The 26,740-nt window shown below is 44.7% G+C and overlaps 1 protein-coding gene across 2 annotated transcripts in view; it reads left to right on the forward strand.

Moving 5' to 3' along the window:
• Positions 1 to 13,062: 13,062 nt before the first annotated feature.
• TNFRSF25 (TNF receptor superfamily member 25) overlaps positions 13,063 to 26,740 on the forward strand; it is a 126,984-nt gene continuing 113,306 nt past the window's right edge. Inside the window, exon 1 of one of the 2 annotated variants that reach the window (XM_068240443.1) lies at positions 13,063 to 13,169. In XM_068240443.1, coding sequence (XP_068096544.1) covers positions 13,125 to 13,169 — 45 coding nt within the window. In that variant the 5' untranslated portion in view covers positions 13,063 to 13,124. Of the gene's footprint in view, positions 13,170 to 13,902; positions 13,983 to 26,740 lie in introns of those variants that run through there. The other variant, XM_068240444.1, reaches the window with a different exon arrangement.

Below are 26,740 nucleotides of genomic sequence, written 5' to 3' on the forward strand. Positions count from 1 at the left end.
GGAATAGCACAAAGCATTGAACACCCTCTTCTTATAGTTTGCAGTCTCCTCCCCTCATTCCTTCCTTAAAGCGAACCTTAAGTCACCTAAAAAAAATGAGATGAACTCACCTGGGGCTTCCCTCAGCCCCCAGCAGACGATCGGTGCCCTCGCAGCTCCGCTCCGATGTCCCAGGACCCGCCGGCGACGACTTCCGGTTTCGCCGTCACCGGCCGACAGGCATGGGAACGCGAGTGATTGTGCAGCATAGGGGGCGATATACAGGCTGGGAACGCGAACAATCACTCGCGTTCCCATGCCTGTCGGCCGGTGACGGCGAAACCGGAAGTCGTCGCCAGCGGGTCCTGGGACATCGGAGCGGAGCTGCGAGGGCACCGATCGTCTGCTGGGGGCTGAGGGAAGCCCCAGGTGAGTTCATCTCATTTTTTTTAGGTGACTTAAGGTTCGCTTTAAAGTGACCTGTCTTGTAAATACTTCCTCCTCCTAATAATGGCAATTTCTTTGTAGTTCAAAGAGGAAAAAGTTTATATATGCCTCTTTACAAGAAAAGAACCATTAAAGAGGATCTTGATTTTATAATAAAAAAATAAATAAAAATAAAAATGAACAATTAAAATTATATATGTAAAAATCAAAAATCTATAAGATATGTATTATAAACAGCAACATCAGCCACTCCCCTGCTCATCAGCACCTCTCCCAGATCCCTCTCATTCTACTATAGATCCCTCACTCTCTCATATGTTTATCTCAAAAATCCAAACAGTTCCATCTCCTCATTGAGGCCTTTGGGGGTCAAGGTGTCCAGATTAAACATCCATTTACTTTCAGCTCTGGACATCTTGGCAATATAATCCCCACCTCTTGGATCTCTAGGGACTACCTCCAGCCCATAAAAAGTAATCTCTCCCACCCGGCACTCATGCCATCTTTTGAAATGTTTAGACAAAGGGTGTTCTTCCCAACCCTTCTTTATGTTGTTAAAATGTTCACCCAACCTCTTATGTAGTTCCCTCTTTGTTCTTCCAATATATTTAATACTTTAATGGGGTAATTGCTGACAATAGTCTGGCTATCATGCTTATCCGCTGCCTCTGAGGGTGGCCATACATTACTCGATTTTTGACATCGATATTTGTGCAATTCGATCATAATAATTAAATCTGAAAGAGATCAATACCGCAACATGGCCACCTGATCGATCGTGCATGCTGGAAAATCTCAGTCCAACAGACTTCATTGGGTGCACAGCGTTTAGTTTCTCCACAACTGACTGTTCCCGCTGGTCACGACCCAGTGTATGTGTACACCCTGGGCCCATGATGAGTGTTACAGACTCGCCTGTAATAAGGGCACAACCCCTGGCCTCTTCGCGTCTGGCATCTTTTTGAATTGCGAACGCCAGTGCCACATGACACAACTGCATGTTCTGACGTCACTACATTTGGTGGGGGCACAGGTGCTCGCAGTGCCAATACAAATAGACAATGGACAGAGGAGGGGAACAGGAGCTGCCCTCCTGTGACAAGCTTGCAACGCTCTCCAAGGGGGGTGGGGCCGCAGGTGGAGGCAGTGGTGCTAGGGCAATTTCCAATAGATTTCATGCTGAAATGTATTAGAAATCTGTCTGCAGTGTGTGGGCAGGCAATAGATCCCTCTTTGATCAAATTCGTTCAGAGAGGGAGCTATCTCATGGTCGATAATGTGACAGAGAGATGTATGGCCAGCTCAATACTTTGTGAAACTGACTCAAAACCGTTTTGTAGATGTGAATTCTTTGGCTGGATTTTGCTTCCAGATTTATGTTTCCGAATTCAGTGCAAAAGAAAGCCATGACAGTCCTGCAGCCAAGGTAAATATAACAGTAATGTCCGTATTATTCTCTCTTCAGGTTTTCTGCACAAGTTTGTGTATATCTCCCACATGCATAGTCTTTGCTTCTGGGATGGAGTTTGTTACTGGCACTCTTGAGACAGTAGTGCTGTGTTGACACCCTGTATGTGGATTGGATTCCTCTGCAGTGTTTCATTCAGGAAGCATTACCTTTCAGGTTTTTTTTCTATTTTATTTTATGAGAAATTTTCCATGTGACCTCTTCATCTCGACTTTCTGCTGTCATCTGACATCTATAAGCTTATCTAGGTTATGATGTAACACCTACGCTGCACATAAATTACATCACTACTGTTGTAGATGTACCTTTCCTGACATTTCACAAACATTTCTGTCTGATGCATGCTGGTCACATGCTCTGGGATGCATCAGATCTGACAGCTGTATCAGTGGCGTAGCTATGGAGCTATGGGTCCTGGGGCAAGGTTTACATTGGGCCCCCCAAGCGCTCTATACATAACCATTGATACGGCACACCAAAACCTGCCAAGGACAACCCCAGTGTTAGAAATGGAAGGAGGGGATGGGGAACAGTTTAATTAGTGTTGTCCGGATCATGAACGATTCAGATCTTTTTTGTGAGTCAAATCATCCGGATCATCAAAATGAACAATTCGGTTCACAAAGGGGGTGGAGCCAGGAGCGGCACGCCCCCCACCTCTCAGCGGGCAGGGGTTCGTGGAAGCAGAGCAGAGATGGATCGCTCAGTTGGAGGGGAGCCAGCCTTGCAGGGACAGGTAGAGGGGACATGGGTGCCACTGCCAGATATGTGTAGAGCACATGTACTGGCTGTAATGTGCTGCTAATTTTAGGCTGTCTGTTCCGTAGTTGTGCATAGTGAACAAATGGGAAACTTTTTGGCTCAGAAGCACAGCTCAGTAACTTTGCAGACAGCGTGCTGGGCGAGAATGACAGGGCAGGCACTGTGATTGCAGTGCAATATGATCCTCCTGCACACTGCTCTAAACAGCTGCACTTAACTTCTCCCTAAATGTATGATGAGTGGTCGAGGTGAGAAAAGGACACATTGCTTTCTTTCACTGTGAGAAGTTTGCATTAAGGCTACTTTCCCACCAAGACGTTGCATTTTAGGGGACGTTATGGTTGCATAACGTGCCCCTAACGCAACGCATGGTGGTATTGAAGTTGGACGTCAGATTGAGCTGCGTTATGCAGCTCTCAAAGCAGCCACTCCAGGTTCCTGATAGGAAGTCCTTAAAAAAAAAAAAAAAAAAAATCGGATTTGGATCATTTGAATCGGATCATTGAAAAGATCTGGATCTTTGAACCGAATCATTTGAATCATTTTACTAGGGAAGCAGACTGGGTGAAATAATTAGCAGGACAGAACTTTCTCTGCACTATACATTCTGTATGTTCCTGTTTCTTCCAGACAGACATCCACTGTGAACTGAATCTTTCATTGTGATGATCCGGATGATTTGACGCACTAAAAAGAACCGGATCAAATGAACGATTAGTTCATGATCCGGACAACACTACACTCCCACCAAGAGTCTTCACACTGCAGTGAATATTAATTAGCCATGTGGCTGGCTGCGGAGGAGGAGGGGAGACCTTCTCCTCCAACATTACTGAGCATGTGCAAACAGTCTAACGTGGCTAAGCCCAGTATAACGTACAGCATGCAGCACTTTATTTAAACGTGCTGCATTACAATGTAACGCAACGTATGCAGTGTGAACAAGCACATTGATTTTACAGTGCTGTGAGTTAGGCTGCGTTACTGGCTGCTTTAACGTCCCACATGAAACCAGCCTCAAAGTATATAGATGAACATATAGGTGAAATATATTTAAAGCATGTGATTGCAACATGTGGGTAATGTGTGCAAAAAAACATTTCTGCTCTCTGCTCACCCCTCTTCGTCCACCTCCTCCCTTCTCTGTCCACTCCCTGCCCTTCTCTGTCCATCTTCTCCCCTTCTCTGTCTGTCCCCCCTCCCCTACTCTGTCCTCTGCAGGGAAAGTCCTGTCCTGCTAGTCATTTCACCCCCTAGTAAAATGATTTGAAGATTCGGTTCAAAGATCCGGATCTTTTCAATGATTTGATTCGAATCATTCGAATCCTTGAAAAGTTCTGGACTTCCCATCTCTATTGTTAATGATTACTACTAATAAAATAACCTATAGAAGTGATTATTACCAGCATAGGGCCAATAGAGAGCTAATACTGTGGTTGAGGGTGGGCCTCTCTGGCCCAAGGGCCCCGATGCGGTCGCTACCTCTCTGCACCACCTATTGCTACGCCTACGCCACTGAGCTGCATGTGACAGCTGACAGGTGCATTCATTACCACAGATGTGTAGATATGCACTTTTATTGCTTGTTTCTCAATTGTCAGTGTAACAAGGCTGAGTGTAATTTGCCTTCTTAAAACAAAAGCTTGAAGTGAGCAACTTTGGTTTCTCCTGATAACCACAGTTGCTCACTTCAAGCTGAATTAGCACAAATACCTTCTGTTTTAAGCCAGGCAGCCAGGAGTCTTGTTGCAAATATTTTTCTGCAAGCTTGCAAAAAAGCATTTGTCAGCTTTCAGCAGCACTTCAAGGCATGCAGCGTTTTTTTTTTACCCCCCCCCCCCCCCCAGGGGGACATTGAAGCATTTCAGTAAACAAACCACGTTGCTTCCAGGATCGGCTAAACACCAGGCTGACAACGCGAAAAATCGAGATTAAAACGCAGCTTTTGTGGCAAAGCAATCATACCGACGGTGGTCTATTCATCTGAATGTATAGCATTTACGAACAGTGCTGAGGCCATCATTTATTGTTGCAGAACTGTCTGTGTGACAGGTCCTGTGACCAATGTGCTGCTGCGGTTGTCATCATCATCATCATCATCACCACTACTACCATCGCCTCATACAGGTGACAGGCCAGACGGAGTAGAATGTGCAGTGTGCACCTCCTCCTCTGGCAAATCCACACCCTGTAGATCCTGCCCATCAGGCCCCAGGAACACCTCTGCAGCCTCCAAAGCTACCTGCAAGTTTGCAACAAATTTCCTGAAGTTGTACTGGAAACCAATGAGGTTCTGTCCAGGGAATTGAGGTCACTTGGGGTCTGCTACGGGTAGGAGGACGACTCATGGTGGAGGACTGTGTGGAACTGCCCTGCTGCGACATCAGTTCCACAACAGGCTTTACATGGGGCGATGACCCTGGGGGGCAAATACGGCTAAAATGCCTTCTGCCTTTGGGCCTCTCCTCTCAGCTCCCTCCACAATAGCTTAGCACCCACTGGCTGGCGGCAGACCAGCCAGGGAGGCGACAACTCTGCCCCTCCTCCCTCTGCCAGTCATATGACAACTGTGTAAATTAAATGTTTAGTGATTAATCCTGATATACTGTACATGTACTACTTACTACACCCTAACGCCTCATCTACATGATACGATTCTTTGTGCGTTTCAATTACGATTCTATTTACGATCCGATTAAATCTGACATGTCCGATCGGGATTTGATTCAATTCGATTTTCCATTGTTTAGCAATGGCAAATCGAATTGAATCGAATCAAATCCCGATCGGACTTGTCGGATTTAATTGGATCGCAAATAGAATCGTAATCGAATCGCACAAAGTATCGTATCGTGTAGATTGGGCTTAAGAGGTGCTCAGTTCCCCCCTTTTATCCTGGCAAGGGGGGGGGGGGGGGGGGTACTGTAGTCCGTTCTTAAACACCACTCCTGGTCTACAGTACAGTGACTGGACAGTGGAGGTGGTGAGAGAGAGGAGCAAATGCTAAATGCTAGAATAGTGTGAATAACAACAGACACTGCTATGAATAATAACACAATGACACAAAGCAGCACATGATTTCTGTACTTAGGTGAGATCGCTTTCTGGTTGAGCACGATGGACGCATGTTCTTTTTCAACCCAAATAATTATGTAACTATCAGTATAAGTGGTAATTCCCCACCACATGAGGGACTGCTTGACACTAGGGAGGGAAATGCGGGAATTCCCTGACACTTAGAGGGCACTGGTAAGTGCTTGACACGAAGGGGACAGCTTGTCATAAAGGAGGACATTAGGAGAACTGCCTGACACTGGGGCGGCACAAGGGAGACTGAATAGACACTGGGTGGACTGCGATTCAGATGCAATTTAAATGCAGCTGAATTGCAGCAGTTGTAACAAGCGTGTCAAGAGTGGTGTTACTTGGCAGCAGAGGACCGTGACATGTCGAGTTTGAATGGCTGATAAGCAGACGTTTGTACAATAGCCCCCGAACTCTGACCCGCAAGTGATCCGCCAGGCAGATCAACTTGGCTGAGCAACGGCCAACTCCATTGTGCATGCCGAGTGACATCACATACATGCCACTCTGTTGACCCTCTGCCCACCACCCCCCATACCAAAAGAATGCATCATCTGTTATACTGCTAACTTCGCATTTGTACAACCCGGCCCAGCAATATCACTCAAGGGGATCAGATTCATGCCTTTATAGTATGTAGAGCGGTTGTAGGGTTAGCTGCCTGTCCCAGTGAGGGGTGGTAGAGAACTATGTGCCAGTCACAGCTGGGGGTCACTATTGCTGGGTGATGTGCCTTTTGCTACTAGTGGAAAATGTTCTTTTTGTAATTAATAACACCTGTCATTGTCATGGTTAATATTAGCCTATCATTGAGAAGATTTGCCTGTATTTGGTATTACCTACATGTCATTGCTATTTACCTGTGACTAATTTATCTGCATGTCATTGTTATCTGCCTGTGGTTTGTACTATGTTCATAACACAGGAGTTTGCATGTTGTTTATTATTAGCGTTCACAATCACATTCATTAAATAGACATCAGTTTTGGAAAAATGAATCTCAAGGAAATGCAATATTTTGCAAAATACAAATATCTTTATTTGAGTGCCTTGATATAAAAACTATTATAAACATGAAATATAGGTAGTAAATGGCGCAATGATTTGTGCAGAGTACAATCAATATATTAATGACCTGTAATATATAATTGATTTACCGTGATATATTGGTTGTACACTGCACAAATCAATTATCTGTTTTCTCCCTGTATGTTTTTAATTGTTTTCATACCAAGGTACGCTATAAAGATACTTTATATGTATTTTTGCAAATATTGCATTTACTTAAGATTATTTTTTCTAAAATGGATGTCTTTTTGATGAATGCTATTGCTTATGTTTTTGTCCATGGTGGCACTTACCAGGTGATGCTATGTTCAATTGCTTTTTTTTTTTTGTTTTGTATGTTTATTATCACTATGTCACTGCTACTTATCCCTTATTAGTATTATCTGCTAGCCACTGCTGCTGTTCATAAAATCTGCTCGTGATTGCTGCTAGTGCACATTGTTGGAAATTACCTTTAGTGGGAAATCGCTGCATGTCAGTGATATATATATATCTTTTGGTATTAATTGCATACCCGTTTACTATAATTTTCCTGTCCTGTGTAATAAAATAGTATTTATTTTTGCCAAGCAAGGCTTGTTTAGTAAGTTGCTAAGCTTGTATATTATTTTTTCTCCAATTTTTATTTATCCTTAGGAGGATGTGAGGACACTGGCATGAAGCACAGTGAGGTTTGCTTGTTTATGGCCTAGTAATACAGTGGTTTGCAAGAGTATTTGGCCCCCTTGAAGTTTTCCACATTTTGACATATTACTGCCACAAACATGCATCAATTTTATTGGAATTCCACGTGAAAGACCAATACAAAGTGGTGTACACGTGAGAAGTGGAATGAAAATCATACACGATTCCAAAAAAACAAACAAAAAAAAACTGCAAAGTGGGGTGTGCGTAATTATTCAGCCCCCTGAGTCAATACTTTGTAGAGCCACCTTTTGCTGCAATTACAGCTGCCAGTCTTAGGGTATGTCTTTACCAGCTTTGCACATCTAGAGACTGAAATCCTTGCCCATTCTTCTTTGCAAAACAGCTCCAGCTCAGTCAGATTAGATGGACAGCGTTCGTGAACAGCAGTTTTCAGATCTTGCCACAGATTCTCGATTGGATTTAGATCTGGCCTTTGACTAGGCCATTCTAACACATGTATATGTTTTGTTTTAAACCATTCCATTGTTGCCCTGGCTTTATGTTTAGGGTCGTTGTCCTGCTGGAAGGTGAACCTCCGCCCCAGTCTCAAGTCTTTTGCAGACTCCAAGAGGTTTTCTTCCAAAATTGCCCTGTATTTGGCTCCATCCATCTTTCCATCAACTCTGACCAGCTTCCCTGTCCCTGCTGAAGAGAAGCACCTCCAGAGCATGATGCTGCCACCACCATATTTGACAGTGGGGATGGTGTGTTCAGAGCAGGGCCGGCCTTTGATATGAGCGACCGGAGCAATCGCTCAGGGCGCCAGCTCTCAAGGGCGCATGCGCCCTGTCGCCCCTTGCCGCCCCGCTGTCTTTCCCTGCGTCCTCTCCGTCTGTAGTAAGAGCAGGACAAATGCGGACAATCGGCGGCCATTTTCTTTTAGCCCTCCTCTAACTACAGATGGAGCAGATGTGAGGAGAGAAGAGTGAAGTCAGGTGAGTCAGTCTCTGCCCGGCCCGCTGCCACAGAAGGGGGGGGATTGACTGGGGGCATACTACCTACACTGAGGGCATACTACCTACACTGGGGGGCATACTACCTACAATGGGGGCATACTACCTACAATGGGGGCATACTACCTACGCTGGGGGCACACCACCTACACTGGGGGCATACTACCTACACTGGGGGCATACTACCTATACTGGGGCATACTACCTACACTGGGGGCAGCTATGCTAGTACACTGGGGGCATACTACCTACACTGGTGGCAACTATGCTACCTATATGGGGCAACTACACTACCTACACTGGGGGCAACTATGCTACTTACACTGGGGGCAACTATACTAGCTACCTACACTGGGGCAACTATACTACCCAGAGGCGGGACAAGGTCCTCCAGCACCCAAGGCTGAGACAACAAAGTGCGCCCCCCCATCCCTCCCACCCTAGCCCTCACACACTGATTGCTATTAGACTAAGAGGTGCCACAGGGCCCACAACCTCCCCAACACCTTAATATCTACATATCTGGCTTGCAGTCACTGCCATGTATCCCCTTTTCTTATTTCTTTCTGCTTCAAACACAATTAGGAATGACAGCTGAATGAATTCTGCGCCCCATCCTACACTGCGCCCTGAGGCTGGAGCCTCTCCAGCCTATGCCTCGGCCCGGCCCTGATACTACCTATACTGAGGGCCACTATACTAGCTACCTTTATTGTGGCAACTATACTACCTATGCTTGGCTACCTACACTGAGAGCACCTACACATGAGATCCTATACTGAGGGCACCTATACCTGGCTACCTACCTACCTATGCTGAGTCTGAGGGCATTTTTTGGGGAGGGACGCACCACAGCTATAACGAGCGTTGCAAATTGTTGGTGCTATATATGGGCCTGTGTGTGTGCGTGCATATGTGTGTACGCGCCCAAAGAGGAGGGGGGGCACCAAAATCCGGTTTCGCTCAGGGTGCAGTGAAACCTAAGGCCGGCCCTATTTCAGAGTGATGTGAAATGTTAGTTTTCTGCCACACATAGCATTTTGCATTTTGGCCAAAAAGTTCCATTTTGGTCACATCTGACCAGAGAGCCTTCTTCCACATGTTTGCTGTATCCCCCACATGGCTTGTGGCAAACTGCAAACTGAACTTCTTATGTTTTTCTGTTAACAATGGCTTTCTTCTTGCCACTCTTCCATAAAGGCCAACTTAGTGCATGACTAATAGTTGTCCTATGGACAGATTTCCCCCACCTGAGCTGTAGATCTCTGCAGCTCGTCCAGAGTCACCATGGGCCTCTTGACTGCATTTCTGATCAGCGCTCTCCTTGTTCGGCCTGTGAGTTTAGGTGGATGGCCTTGTCTTGGTAGGTTTACAGTTGTGCCATACTCCTTCCATTTCTGAATGATCGCTTGAACAGTGCTCCCGTTCAAGGCTTTGGAAATCTTTTTGTAGCCTAAGCCTGCTTTAAATTTCTCAATAACTTTATCCCTGACCTGTCTGGTGTGTTCTTTGGACTTCATAGTGTTGTTGCATCAGGCAATGTCTATGGGCAATGTTTGGAATCCTGTATGATTTTCATTCCACTTCTCACGTGTACACCACTTTGTATTGGTCTTTTACGTGGAATTCCAATAAAATTGATTCATGTTTGTGTTAGTAATATGACAAAATGTGGAAAACTTCAAGGGGGCCGAATACTTTTGCTAACCACAGTATGCTATATTGGTTGGGTACTCTAGTGGCACATTAAAACAATGGCTACAGCATGTTACCTTGGCTTATTTGCATATCAATTATGTCCCTTCTAAGGTTCTTTCAACTATCTGTTATGGCAACCTCCACTACTCACCTGAACCCAATAGTCAGTCTCTCCTACCTCAGCAGTTAGAGATGTTCCTCTTGCATGTCACATGCAGCCTCACAACTCTCACAGACCCTCAGAATTATGGGGCACTTAAAAGCTTGAAGAAACTTAGTGGTCACGAGAAAGTTAACACATTGTATGGACTGTACACTGTGGGTGGAGGGGTAGCAGTCAGTATTGTATCTAGACCAACCTTTCTCAACCTTTTTACCCTGGAGGAACCCTGCAAATAACTTTTGGATCTCAAGGAACCCCTGCATTTATTTTTCCGGAGGCATGGTCTTTAAAAGTAGGTGAGGCTGTTAGTTTCACGACCTCCTATTACACTGCCACTCATTATACTGTGTTCATTATTATTCTGACCCCCAATTTAGTGCTTCTTTTTACAGTACCCCCTATTATAATGTGCTCTATTATACTTCCTCCACGATGGAGGAAAATGCCAAAGAACCCCTGCAGAGTCCTCAAGGAACCCTGGGGTTCCAGGGAACCCTGGTTGAGAAAGCCTGATCTAGCCGGTTGCAGGCATTGCTTATGCCATGGGTGCCACAGCACCATGCCCCTGTACTGCATCGCAATGCCTGCCCCTGTACTGCGCCACAATGCCTGCCTCTGTTGCTCCCCATGACACAGATGTGATTAATTCTGTTACATGTGGAACATGGCTACTTAATTTATGTATACAGGGCGCACTTGCTGTTTAATGATTTTATCTTGATGCACCTGGATATTTAATGTGTTTATCGTAAGGCACTTGACTCCTTGATTATTTTATCTGAAAGTGTGTGATTACTTTATATTTTTATTGGGGGGCATGTGACTACTTGATTCTTTTATCTAGAGCTGGGATGTCGAACCGGTCCTTTAAGGGCCGAGGCCCTCACACATTTTTGACACAGCTCAAAGTTTATCGATGGGTCTGAATCAGGAAAGGTGTGGTGCATCAGGTAGAACACATTCCTCTCTTTCTCAATACATCCTAAACACTGGCATGGATCTGGCCCTCCAGGCCTGGAGTTCGTCACCTGTGATCTAGAGGTATCGGCATATTTTTTATATGTATGTCATATCTTTTGGCACATGGCAACTTAAAGGGATACTGTAGGGGGTCGGGGGAAAATGAGTTGAAGTTACCCGGGGCTTCTAATGGTCCCCCGCAGGCATCCTGTGCCCGTGCAGCCACTCACCGATGCTCCGGCCCGCCGTTCACTTCTGGAATTTTAGACTTTAAAGTCTGAAAACCACTGCGCCTGCGTTGCCGTGTCCTCGCTCCCACTGATGTCACCAGGAGTGTATAGCTTGTGCCCAGTATGGTCTGGGCCTGCGCAGTACGCTCCTGGGGACATCAGCGGGAGCGAGGACACGGCAACGCAGGCGCAGTGGTTTTCAGACTTTTAAAGTCTGAAATTCCAGAAGTGAACCAGAGGCGGGGCCGGAGCATTGGGGAGTGGCTGCGCGGGCACAGGATGTCTGTGGGGGACCATTAGAAGCCCCGGGTAACTTCAACTCATTTTCCCCCAACCCCCCCTACAGTATCCCTTTAATTCTAACATCTTGGGGACCATGGCTTCTCAATTTATGTATTTGGGTAACCCAGCTGCCTAATTCTGGTATCTAGGGACAACACAATTGTCTTACAACAGCAGTGTGGCCTACAGATAAAAGTTAAACTGTCTCTCCTGCAGTATTGAATTGTGGTCTCCCATTGATTATTAGACGGAGATATTCCAACTTGCCTTAACAACCTTTCAACCAATAAACGGGGAGGACAGGGGTAAAGGAATTAACACATTCATTGGTCTTCTGGGGCCCTATATGGTCTTAATCCGTATACGATGCTCAAACTAATTAGCTGTAAGGTGAGTGGAAAGGTTAGTGTTAGGAGTGGCGCGGGGAGAGGTTATTTATGATCGGAGTGGGAGGTTAGTATTAGGTGTTGGCAATATTCCGACCCAAAAAACACAAGCATTCATAACAAATGTATGCAAGAAAGGAGGCTGTTTCTGCTCTACAAACTTCATAGACCAGTTCTTCCGCTGACTGCATTTCACAATGCTGCTATCAATCTGAGCTTGATCAAAAGAGGGGAGTGTGGATTAAGATTTGTACACACACGAGTGCTGTCTTCTGCAGGGGTTGGGGCTTGACCACTCGAGCCAGTTTGGCGCTAATGCTGTACAGACGTATCGCTGGTCTGGAGGCATTCTGTTGCTCTGGAGGGGAGCAGAGAGTGGACATGCAGCACACGACAGAGCGGCAGGGGAGAGGAAGGGGCAAAATGGACTCAGACGTTGCTCAAATGAGAGGGCATGGCAGTCCGGCTGAACACAATTCCAAATATTTTTGCTGGTAGGTTACATACGTTATTCCAGCTGTGTATTTAGTTTTGTCTTACCAGATTTGATGGTGCTCTAGTAATATTTTAGACTACCTGCCAATACATAGCAGCATCGCATGAATTGCAGGTGTGCTATAAATGTTACTCATGTTACATACTCTGCAAGCTTTCTCGTTGGTAAGACAAAACCATTTTCAGAAGTGCTCTTGTGCTGTGGTTAAACACAAGAGTGATGTAAAGACATTTCCCCTTAGTGTGGGTTTGGACATGTGTAGCACACTGTAGGGGCGTGGCCAAGGCAAAGCAGGCCATATACTGTGAACCAGAAACATATAGATGACTAGCTTTGTCTGTTATGCCTCTACGTTTATCTCTTTTGTCAGTGGACTACCTGGACCATTTTCCACATTTCACTAATGAGGCTCTTTTGTTGAGTTTTTTCTTCAGGTCCTTTTTGCCTGACATTTTTTATATATGTATATCATGAAGATCTCTTTCTGCTTTGTGCTGCTGTGTTGGGTAAGTTTCTATTTCGATTTGTATTTTATATAATTTTCTGATACGCTTGTATCCATAGCTTGTTCATTATAGCAAACCAAACTGCTATAGATCGCAGCAACACTGGGAAAACGATCTCTACTGAATGCAACTGCAGTGCAGACCTCTTCTGACATCTGTTCCATTGTGTTCTGTTCACTGAGGAAACCTGGTCAATAAGGGCACATGATGGAGGCCAAACATGTCATAGAAACAATGCTATACATGAAGTAGGCCTACTTTTAATCCCCAGTTAAACATACTGGGCATTTCTGCCTGCTGTACCTTCTACTATAGATAGACATAGCTGCACTCTGCTTTAGATGGCAAATTACAAAAGGCAACAGGTTACAAAGCCAAATAAAGAGATAAGTCCAGTATGATTGTTACACATGTACAGCATATACAATTAAAATATATAGAATTGAAACATGTTCTGCTGTACTTTACAAACTGTCACAAAATAAAAAATAGCTCACTGTCTCTCAGTGGGGTTCACCCCTGGATGCGAGGGGGAATCATCTGACTGACACCAAAATGGGAGAGTGCAAATTATCTATGTGACACTGGAAAAGATCATCTGCCTGTCACATGGGAGGGAGGACATCGGGCTTAGACTTGGGGGATCATCCTTTGACTGTCAGGGGGACTAATTTGACTGACACTGGGCTAAGAAAGCCTCCTCAGCCTGATCCACTTGACACTGGTGCAGGAAATATCTGCCATGGATACTGGGGAAGTGGAGTGGAATCATTTGCATGCTTTTGAAGTGAGAATCATTTGCTAGATATTGAGGTAAATGCCTGTCTCTGGGGAATATGCCTATTAATGGAATCTGTCATGATATCTGCATCTTGCTGGGTAATACCTGTTTATTGTTAATAAGTGCACTTAATAGCTGCCTGTTGTTGGTATTATCTGCATGTCATTGGAATTCGCCTGCTGTTGGTGTTATCTGCATGTCATTGGAATTTGCCTGCTGTTGGTGTTATCTGCATGTCATTATTATTATTATTGTTATTATTTAGTATTTATATAGCGCCGACATATTACGCAGCGCTGTACAGTGTGTATATATATATATATCTTGTCACTAACTGTCCCTCAAAGGAGCTCACAATCTAATCCCTACCATTGCCATATGTCTATATTGTGTAGTGTAAGTACTGTAGTCTAGGGCCAATTTTTAGAGGGAGTCAATTAACTTACCTGTATGTTTTTGGAATGTGGGAGGAAACCGGAGTGCCCGGAGGAAACCCACGCAGACACGGAGAGAACATACAAACTCTTTGCAGATAGTGCCCTGGCTGGGATTCGAACCAGGGACCCAGCGCTGCAAGGCGAGAGAGCTAACCACTACACCACCATGCTGCCCATTGATATCTCTAATTGATATTATGCACTTGTCATTGATATAATCCTGTCATTGGAATTTGTCTGTCAGCGTCAGGGCCGGTGCTTCCATAAAGGCAAAAGGAGCAATGTCTGTGAGGGGCCCCCATGGAGTCCCTCCTCCCCTTCAGCTGTGCTGACCCATGACAGTGGGGGTGCTGTGTGTTGACTCTGTATAGGAAAAGAAGTAGAAGAATAATGGGAACCCAAAAATGTTTTTTAGGAGACATATGATGGACATCTAATGATATTGTGTGACGGAGGGGAATGGATTGGATCGGGCCTGGCAGCTGGCTCAGGGATCCTTGGGGTGGTTTCGTTGGAATGGGGCATCGGGGGGGGGGGGGGGCAAAGTTACTTTTGCTCCAGGGCCCCACTGTAGCTAAAACAGGCCCTAGTCAGTGTATATTATAAATATCTGTCAATGGTATTGCAGTAGGTTGCATATTTAATGGAACTGCACAATTGTTGTGAGGAAAGAAGTGGCCACATTTGAATGGGTGCATTGAAAAAGCATATGCAATCAGCATGTGGAAAAGCCTTCTTTTCAGCTATGCCCACAAAGTCACCCGCCAAGCTGTATGCATTTACTTGCTTTCCTTTTCTAGATTTCTCAGAAATGGCAACATCATCGCTTTTCTCTGCTAGTATCCTTAGTGTACAGCTTATGATGATCGGGCACAAGCTCTTAATTTATGCATATTTGTCATCATTCTACACCCTAATTATGTGTACCCTTTTATTGAGCTTTGCATAACTCACCTTCAGTGCACATGGCTCGCAACTGTCCCTTTTTTGGAGGGACAGTCCCTCTTTGGGAAGCCAATCCATTTCCTCTGTCCCTCTTTCTTCCTCATTGTTCCTCTTTTAGGACTCATATACAGATATATGTAAATGTATTTTATCTACTGAGTAATGTGTTTCATTGATTCTATACTTTATTCCCATCCTTTTGATATATTTCTTATTTTCAAATGTTAATATGAAGGGTAGTAGTGTAGTTTGAATTAAAAAACAACATTTTTCTTATGAAACCTTTATGATATGCGTGACTAGGGGAGTAGTGGGGGTATGATTTGGGGTGTGGCTTAAGTGTCCCTCTATCTTATATCAATCGGGAGGATTGAGTGCAGTTTGTAATGTGATTGGTCGCTCTGAGCAACTTCTCCATGAATTAACTTGTTTTACTCCACTTCATATTGCACTTCTCTTGATAAATGTGCCCCACTGTCTTAACCTCTTGAGGACCACAGTGCTAAACCCCCCTAAAGACCAGGCCATTTTTCCTGAAATGGGCCACTGCAGCTTTAAGGCCAAGCTGCAAGGCCGCACAACACAGCACACTAGTGATCCCCACCCCCCTCCTTTTCTCCTCACCAACAGAGCTCTCTGTTGGTGGGGTCTGATCGCCCCCAGTTGTTTGTTTTCTTTTTAAATAATATTTTTTTCCTTATTTTTGTATTTTTTAACATTTACTTGTGTTTTTTGTTTTGTTTTATTTTTTTTACAAACAAGTCCCACCCCCTAGCCGGCCAATCCTGGCGATCGGCTGTCATAGGCTTCTGCCTGTGAGAGCCGATCACTCTCTAGTGCCCCAGGGGGACAGCCATTCCACACGCCTGTCCCCAGTACAGCGCTGCCGTGGATCAAAGCACTATACTTAGTTAAGAGATGGCGGTTTCGCCATCTAACAGTCTCCTGAGCAGCGATCGCTGCTGGGAGACTGAAGGCGGAACGGAGCTCCATCCCCCAAGCAGGAGATGTGCGCAGCCTGCGAGCGATCTCGTGCAGTAGCCGGCCCCAGGACTTGACGCCCATTGGCGTTAGGCGGTCTTGGGACTGCCGCCGCAGTCACGCCCATTGGCGTGATGCTGTCGTTAGGTAGTTAAGGTGCGTGCACACCTTTGGTGGATGTTGCCCATCGGGGAGCAGGAACCATGCATAGTGAGTTCATCAGCCAGGCAGATCGCTTGCGGGTTGAAAGTCGGGGGTCGTGAGCCTCTGTATGCATGCCTGATTGATATTATTGGCTACCTGAGCTGACTTTAATCAAGCGTTTGTATGAGGCTTAATACTGGGTACACACTATGAGATTTTATGGTCGATTTACTGTCAGATCCATTATTTCCAACATGTCCGATTTGCTTTCCGATCGATTTCCGAGCATTTTCCGATCAATTTCCGTTTACTTTGATAGGAAATCAATCAGAAAATGCTTGGAAATCGATCATAAAGCAAATCGGACATGTTGGAAATAATCGACTGACAGTAAATCGACCATAAAATCTCAGTGTGTACCCAGCATTAGGAGTACCCTTATCTTTAATGTTGTGACAATTAAGGCGTGTACACACGCCTGATTCATTCAAACAACTGGACGTCAGACCCGCCCGCGGGACGGCCGTTCTGCCGACAGTTCCCTGTGTGTACAGTCTGTCGGCAGGCTGATAAGGCTGGTTTTGACTGATCCGTTCGGAGGATCGGTCAAAACCAGCCTTATCAGCCTGCCGACAGACTGTACACATGTAGAAACTGTCGGCAGAACGGCCGCCCCTCGAGCGGCTCTGACGACTCGTCATTTGAATGAATCAGGCGTGTGTACACACCTTTATGCTGGGAATACACGGTACGTTTATTCCCGCTGAATCAAGCCGCTGGTGGGGGCCGCTGATAAAATCCGACATGCCCGATCACCCGCCGGATCAATTCCCCGCTCGATACCACAGGCAGGACAATAAAAGAAATGAGCAGAAGATAAGAAGCGCCCGCGGGGACGAGCGGGAATCGATCCAGGCGCCCGCGGGGATGAGCGGGGACGCGCCAGAATTGAGCCAGTGGCTCGATTTAGCGGGAATAAACGTACCGTGTATGCCCAGCATAAGCCTTCTGATCTGTGTGAACTGTAATCACAGGTGTACTGTAAGTAAACATGGCACTCCTCCAGTGTCGTTGGCAGACGGGATGCTTCCATTTCCCTGAATTCAAGCTCTCCCTTGTCAATAGATAACTGGCCTTCTGTTAAGGAGTGGATGTAAATAACTTGCTTTAGTTCCACTTTCATTCTGCCATGGTCACACACGCTCTGCTTGCGTTTTGGAACATTATCTATTTGGTGTGTGCTTTGCATAACTCTATTTCTCATTTTGGTTTGACCAGAGTAAAGGGCATTCCCCATGAAAACCCTGAGTGTGTCTGTGTAGCATAATATAGTGCAGCTGCTGCATAGCAGATGTTGACCACACAAAATGTTTCAGTCTCATCGACATAAATATCTACAGTAATTTATTTGACATCATTTTTAATAAACCGCTTTGAAATGTGAAGCAGCAGATCCTCTATGTAGATTAAAGAGGAACTGTAGTAAAAATATCGTAATTAATAAAATTGCTTTTTTTTTTTACAATATTAATATATAAATTATTTAGATGTTTTTGCCCATTGTAAAATCTTTTCTCTCACTGATTGATCACAGGTGATCTATGCGGAATGTTCATTTATTGAGCGTACTGGAGCCGATAAAAAATATACCTGGTCTCCTCAGAATGCTGGGGGGTTGGGGAATTCCGCATTTCTAATCATCACGGGCTACATTCATTGTACAGTAATATAGTAACATATAGCTACTGAAAGTAATTCTGATGCTGAAGATTACCATAAAAGTGGGTATCCCGAATAATTGAATGCATTCCAGTATGTGTTAGTGGAATCCTGCCATTCCCAATCTATGCTGCCTGACTCAAAAGTAAATTGGGTGAGTTGTGATAAAGAAGTCACTGCAATGCTCCCTGGCTTCTTATTGTAGATCTAGCTAGCAGATATCTTGATCCTCAGGCTCAAAACTGCCTCTAATGCTGGGAATACTCGGTTCGTTTTTGAGCTATTTAGACGGCTCGATAGATAATTTCCGACATGTCCGATCTCCCGCCCGATCGTTTCCGCGCTCAATTTGTGATAGCAGTGAATGGAAAAAGATAAGAAAATGAGCGGAAGAGAAGAGAATCGACTGCAGAATCGAGCGGCGAAACGATCGAACGGGAGAATCGAGCGGCAAAAACGAGTTGTGTATGCCCAGCATAACAGGAGGGAACCTACATTCATATGTGGTGGAAGTGTAGTGTCATTAGACCCTTATGGGATCTTGCCTTCCAGTGCTGCTATAGAGACATGTTCAGTGGTTGTGTCACCTGAAATTGCTCTTCTTTCTCTGATACCAGCTTCTATTAGATCTGCTAAGGGCCCGTTTCCACTAGAAGCAGTGCGATTCAGCTACATAGCCGCATCGCACCGTGGGTGTCCTGAAACACATGCACGGCAATGGAATAGTTTTCACTGCATGCATGTTGTGCAGAGCGATCACAGAATCTGCAGCATCCACCCGCAGCTGCGCCCCATCCCTTCAATTGACTTCCGCTTTGGGAAATGCGGAAGTGACGCGGGCGCTAGCGGAAGTGATGCGATGTGGCTAGGTAGCCACATTCGCGTCACTATCCCCGTGGAAATGGGCCCTAAAAAAGACCTTTTACGCCACCTTCTTACAGCTGTGCGTTATTTAATCACTAGACAATAGAAGGCAAGCTCCACTCCTGCTCAGGGAGAATTAATAATGTTATAATGATATCATGAGAATGGAAGAACTAGTCTTATCTGCTCAAGATAAACATGAGAAGTTTATGATACAATGGTCTGTGTGGATTGACTACAGAGAATCAAAATTGTCCCCTCCCTGTATTTGAGAGAATTTTACTGTTGAATGATCATTCTCTTTTGCTCCTTGTCCCCCTTTCCTTGGTGCTGACATCTCCTATTTATTCCTTTGTATCTTCCGTTTATAAGTCTATAAGGTATATTATTAATATCACTATATATCTGAATCCCTCTTATGACGGTGTTCTGTCTCCTTTATCTCTTCTTTCTTCCTCTTTTCTGCTCTCTGCTTTTCCTCTTTCTTTTTCTTTACCATATATAGAAAAAAAGGTCTATAGGTCTCTTAGTCTACTAACCATGACTTTTTTTTTATCTGAACATGGCTTTTTGTACTCATGTTGTATTATTGTACTCTTTGTTATACATACCATTTTTACACCTGGGAATAGCGATGCGGCTTTTCCATTTTCATAATTCAATGTTTGTTGGCTTTCTAAAAACCAATAAAATTTTATTAAAAAAAAAACTGCCTCTAACCATAGTTTTCATTTTCTTTAACCACCATGTAGTCCAAGGCCAACACTCCACTACAAAACTTGCCACTGTTTCAACTGAGATTTCCTAGCACTGGGATAGATTTTGACCTTCAACCTCACCTCCTAGATGGAGATAAAATAACCATTTTCAAAGTGTGCTTTTCCAGTTTAAAGCTCAATTCAGGGAACACATGTATTGATGGTCCTGTAGAGACACTAAAGGGGATCTTCAGCCTAAATAAACATACTGTCATTAAGTTACATTAGTTATGTTAATTAGAATAGATAGGTAATATAATTTTTTACCCACCCTGTTTTAAAAGAACAGGCAAATGTTTGTGATTCATGGGGGCTGCCATCTTTGTCATGGGGGCAGCCATCTTTTTGGTTGAAAGGAGGTGACAAGGAGCAGGAGACACAAGGAGCAGGAGATACAGTTCCAACTGTCCTGTGTCCTGATAACCCCTCCCAGCTGCACACGTTAGGCTTCAAATGTCAAATTCAAAATGTAAAAAAAAAAAATTGCACCAAAACAGCAGAACGAGAGCAACAACATCAGAAATCCCATCATGCTTTGCACAGCATCAGGGGAAAAAAGCCCGGGCATTTTTTTTCTGTGCAGCTAAAAATGAGGCTTGGATAAGAGAAACAAAGTTCTGATGCTGTGAAACTGTTAAAGAAACACCAGACCTTTTTCAGTGCTGCTGAGTCGATTTTTAGTCTGGAGGTTCACTCTAAGAGTACTTAGTGGCTGAGTTTGTTTTTGAGCAAAAGCTCCTTGATTAACAACATGATCAGGTGCCCCCTCACCAGCCACCTCTTGAAGCGCAGACATCCAGAGCTAGGGGCTGCATTCTTCTCGGGAAGCGTGATTTTCCAGCATGACAGTAAGTGAAAGTGAAATAAATAACATAAGTAATACGATCAGCTGCATACACAAAGCAAATGCATTACAGAAAATGAATACACACTGTGGTTACACATATACTCAGACGACCACAAAGCTGTCACTTATGGGGTGCTGAAACTTAATACTGATTAATGGTCATATCATGACAAAGTAATCCTACTCATAACAGCACTGTGGTTTACAGTGCACTTTGTCTGCCATATTGCGCAATGCTGTAAATTATACTGATGTTCAATTCAGTTTAATTTCTAAGGTTTGGTTTATACTTTGATGATTTATTTTATGCTTTACAGATTCATTTTTAATGCAAGGTAAAGTGGTTATTGGTGTTCAGCCATCCCAATTTCTCGTCAAAAGATCCAGAGTGCTAGATAATCATGTGCGTTGATTTCCTGCATATTCTGGCCGCTGAAAGCTGTTACCTCATGCGCCATGCCTTTGTCCCTCGTCCACCCTCCATAGTAACAGAACATGTCACTCAGTTATAACCTAGCAACACTTGTGTACAGCACTTGGCCCCAAACTGTCGCCTGAGGTTTCATATCCCAATTCCTGCGGGCAACGGTCATTGTGAATGTGTATGCACCTTCACGGTGGGTTTACCATCATAGAAAGTAGGTCAGGGTAGCTCCGACAAAAATCAGACCACTGATTTGTATTCCTTTGTTCACAATTACTTTTGTGCTTGATATTTGATCACACTTATGTCTGGTGAACTGTGCATGCAACGTTCTTCAGATATCTCTTCTACATTGTCTTGGGCAATATGGTAATTTTCAAAAAGGGGAAATTATCAGGCAAAATAACATCACGGGAGAACACATGTCAATGTTGAGACTTCTTTTTTCCGTTCCTGGTCATTCCCCTGCCATTCTCTGCTGCTTCTGTCAACCTATTCTTAGTTTTACTATATTCTACGGATTATCAGCTGTATTGCTCACTTTTTTATCAATGTATTGCACTTTTGGTATGACATGTAAACAGGCCCCATAGGCTGACACCTGCTGTGACAGATAGCAGAGACTTGTAGAAGATGCCGATCTCTAGTGGCAATGTACTGAAGTAGAGATCCAAGGTTTAGCACCAAATGCACTGGCAGGATATACTAGGAGGCGGATCGCTCAAGACCAGTCTTATCACCCGAACGACAGTCTGTACACACGCCCGATTTGGCGTGCGGACGACTGAACATCGGGACGTTCAAACGACCCGTCGTTCAGAAAAATCTGACGGGTGTATGGGCCTTAATAATTATGCACACCTGATATAGGGTGTTGATGTCATTAGACCACACCCCTTCTCATTACAGAGATGCACATCACCTAATATGCTTAATTGGTAGTAGGCTTTCGAGCCTATACAGCTTGGAGTAAGACAACATGCATAAAGAGGATGATGTGGTCAAAATACTCATTTGCCTAATAATTCTCCACTCCCTGTATAGCTGAGAGCACCTACACCTGACAACTATACTGAGAGCACCTACACCTGACTTCCTATATTGGGGGCACCTATAGCTGGCTACCTTAACTGAGGGAGTGCATCTACTCCTGGCTACCTATACTGAAGGCACCAACACCTAGCTACCTATACTGGAGGCACCTAAGCCTGGCTACCTATGGGGGAGACCTACAATTGACTTTCTATACTGGAGGAACTTAGGCTTGCCTACCTATATTGCGGGAACCTTACACATGAGATTCTATACTGGGGGCACCTATACCTGGCTACCTACCTATACTGAGTTTGATGGCGTTTTTTTTTGGGGGGGGGGGCGCGCTGGGGCAATAACGTGTGGTGCTAATTGTCGGTGCTGTGCTATCATTCCAAATTGGGGGGGCTAACTGTCCCACTGATTGTTTTTATTAATATTCCTGAAAGGTTTCAGCTTTCATTTTTTAAGTTTATTCAGGATAATGCACTCTTTCCATCCATTTTGTGGTTAATATTTTTTTTTCTATTATACATATGTGATGCGTCACGAAGATCTGAGCATTTGGCACGATGTGTCATGACTTCAGAAAGGTTGGGAACCACTGTCCTAGGAGTTAACTCAGGAGAGAAGTTTAATTGCATATGGGCCTGTGTGTGTGTGCACGTACATGCGTAAGTGTGTGGGCATGCACGAAGCAGATGAAGGGGGGGGGGCACAAAAATCAGATTTCGCTCAGGGCGCTGTGAAACCTAAGGCCGGCCCTGATAAAAAGCCATGTGTAAAAAACATGTACACCCCACATTTCAGTAGCTCGTAGAACCTTCTTTAGCAGCAATAACTTGACTTAATTATTTTCTACATGACTATTCATCTCTTACATTGTTAGTCCACTCTTCATTACATTGCTTGAGTTGATTGATATTTTCATGTATTTACTTTTACACATATTTTTTTATGGTCCTGCCACCAAAACCCTGTGGCAGTACCATAAAAGATGTGAGAGACGTAGTCATGTAGATTTTATGTCCTTTTCCTTCTCTAGAATCAGCTTCAGATGAGGGACCAGTATCAAAAGTACACTTGGAAAGAAAAAAAAAAAAGTCATGTGGTTGGGTGAAGGATATCCTTAGTTGGAATTTCCCATTTGATCATTGTAGCGGCTTCAAATGTGTTAAAGGTAGGGCATGTCAACTGGCAAATCTGTAATTTTTTCAACTGCAGAACAAAATTTGTTGTGTATGGAAACTGGTGTCTCTGTATGAGATTCTACGTGGTCACTGTCTTCCTGTGACTTCACCTTAAAGCATATATGTCAAACTCTGGCCACCGGGCCAAATCTGGCCTCTAGAGCAATTCAATTTGGCCCTCAACTGGTTTCCCCACTTTGCATTATGTTTGGCCCACTCTAGACCACCAGAGAAGCTATGTTGGAGGTGAAGCCCTAGAACAGGTAGGAGGAAAGCAATAAACACCAAGGAACTGCACAGGGGAGGGAGGACCACTAGACACCAGGGAACTGTGTAGGGGTTGGAGGGGGCCATTAGACACCAGGGAACTTTATAAGAGAGGAATGTGTTGACAGTGAGGTTGGCCTGTGACTAGGTCCCAGTGTACAATTTCAGCCCACTTTGTATTTAAGTTTGACACCCATGCCTTAAAGGATCAGGATTGTTCCAATAATAGTTTTTGTTCATTATGAAGATAAGAAAACTATTTTTCCATGCAGAGTCCTCTGTCCTTATAAGCAAGACCTCATGTTCAGTAGTATTCTAACTGTCTTCCTCAGGAGTTTCAATATGGTAGAGTGAAGAGAAAGGCTGGCACTGCTGTGAAGGTAAATTTATTATTGCATATAATATCACAGTGCAATATACAAAGTTGCAAAGTCAGATGCAAGAGGTACACATACCATGGTGAGAAGAGGCACGTGGATGGTGGTGGGTGCCGGGCACAGGATGCCTGACAGCCGTTTCGCGCAATACAGCGCTTCTACGTAGGCTACAATGTGTGGACAATGGCTTCTGGTTAAATAACGCCAAATAGCCGGCGTGTGATGTCACGTCACATGGTAGTACTGCCCTATAATCCGCATTACGCATGCGTACGCCTGGAACGCAATCTGCGTCATGGCGTCACATATGAATGTATGCATGCCAAATTGATGCTTGCGTTATGCATTAATATGCAGGCGTAAGCATATAAAAGGACGTGATGGAGGGATTACTCCATCTAATGGCCAACGTCGGTAAAACGGCCAGATTCAAATAGGTCCTAAATGAACAAGAAATGGAAAAGAAAGTGGGGAAAACTGGTAGGGAGAATGAGCATAAAGGGGTGAACGGTCAGAAGACCTAAGTGTGAAACAAGTGCCAGGTGCTCTAAATAATCCAACCGTAATAACTGTTTCGTCGGAAAATAGGGAGGGAAAGGGGGGGGGGGGGAGGACTTAAAAACCAGCTCTCTTGGTGGATATCCACCATGAAGGGGGCAGGTATTGGGAGGGTTGAGTGAGGGAGGGGACCATCTCGGGCGGTCACTCCCTGATAAGTGAACAACAGTACACAGTTAGATACGAATCACTTATTATATCAAGCCGCCCAAAAACGTCCAAACCCACTCAGCTCGTATGCCCTGGCAAACCTGATTTCTCCATTCACATCTATTGATGTGGTTGAACAAATCATTGCCAGAGTTCTTTTTTGATACAGAGTGCTTGCCAAAGCATAGGAACTCCAACACCGCCCCTCGGCTCATATGCCTTGGCAAACGTATCTTTTTTTACTGCGGAGGAGAAATCTCGTCCTGCAGCGCTGCATGCACAGACTTGTGTGTAATCTGAAAGATGCACAATGCTTCTGTCAGGATGCACCATCAGTGCTGCAGCTGGTTGGTCGGCCGGTCAGTCCACCTGGAAGGGTAAAGGATGAAAAAAAGAGAGAAGAAACAAAACACACACAAAAAGCAAGCAGCAAAGCAATAACTTCATTAAAATTAACATCAACTTTTATAAACTTTGTTGAACATTTTTAACCCAAACATTAACATTGGGAACCAAACATTAACTTTTTTGCTTACCTGTTTTCTTTTTTTGTCTTACTTTTCCGAGGACAAAGCTCTCCTCCCCCATGGGACAATGTGCAAAGTGCAAATCGCACAGAGATGTGGTGAAGTACATTATGCACTTTGTCCCAAGTGAAAGGAGAGGTTTCTGGCAGCACTGTGTATGAGTCTCTGGAAACCTGATGTCTTCACACTGCATATTGGCGTATCCGGTGGGTCACGCGCACCACGTCGCCCAAAACAGACCTTCAGGGAATACTGCAAGAGTAGCATTCGACTTCGTAATCGCATTCGGCCTAGTAATTAACTGCATCGATGAAGACTAACATGATTTCCGGGCCGACCCAAATTGCTGCAGAAGACATGCATTAACGTAGGCATGCACTAGCGTTAAGTCAAGCACTTCCGGTGTAGGGGGGGTTACCACAAAGTGTGACTTTCGCTAGGCAATTTTCCCTAACGCATCGCGCCAGTGTGAACTAGCACAGAGACCCTTGTGTGCCTACTGCTATGTCTGGAATTCCCTACTCTCTAAAAGTGTATCTGCTCATAATACCTCTGGAAACACTCCCCTAGGCATAGGCCAGGCTGGTCAGGAAAGGTGCGACAGTAAACAGTGGTGTCATGCCTTATTCCAGCCATGCTGCAGACACGACAACGTTTTCTTGGGGTGCGTTGATTTGGGGTACTCGGAATGGGAAAGGCGTAGTGCCTTTCATGTGGCCGGCAGGGGCGTAGCAATAGGGGGTGCAGAGGTAGCGACTGCATCGGGGCCCTTGGGCCAGAGGGGCCCCCGGGGCCTTCCCTCAACTGCAGTGTTAGCTCTCTATTGGTCCTGTGCTTATAATAATTACTTCTATAGATGCTTAGAATAGTAGTAATCATTAACAAACTGATCCCCATTCCCTTCTTGTACCTCTGACACTGTGGTTGCAATTGGCAGATTTTGGTGCGCCGTATTAATTGTTATGTATAGAGTGCTTGGGGGCCCCAATGTAAAACTTGCATCGGGGCCCATAGCTCCTTAGCTACGCCACTGGTGGCCGGCTAACTACATTTTGGGGTTGGGCTATGGCAGCTCCTGGATACAGGAGTTCCGTAATGATCTCTTCCTGGAATTTAAGGAAAGATCCAGTTCTCCCAGCCTTACTGTAGAGAACAAAGCTGTTGTAAACTGCCAAATGAATAAGATAAACAGACACTTTTTTTATACCAGTGTCTGGTTTTGCGGGAAACTAAATAGGGTCCTAACATCTGGTCATTGAAGTCCACCCCTCCCATGTTAGCATTATAGTCGTAGACAGCGAGGGTTTTTTCAGTGACCTCAGTTCCCCGTTGAATTTGCACTGTCGTATCTGTGTGAATGGTGGACAGAAGGTAAACGTCCCTCTTGTCCTTCCATTTCACCGCGAGCAGGTCACCGGTACACAAGGCAGCCCTCTCCCCCCCGTGCCATTGGGGGAAGCCCCGGCGACTAGGCCGCACAGTGCCACAGCAGCGGATTCCTTCTATCTTTAAATGCTGATAGAGGGCCACACTTGTGTAAAAGTTGTCCACATAAAGATGGTATCCCTTC

This window comes from Hyperolius riggenbachi, chromosome 6 (assembly GCF_040937935.1).
Source record: "Hyperolius riggenbachi isolate aHypRig1 chromosome 6, aHypRig1.pri, whole genome shotgun sequence".
Lineage (NCBI taxonomy): Eukaryota > Metazoa > Chordata > Amphibia > Anura > Hyperoliidae > Hyperolius > Hyperolius riggenbachi.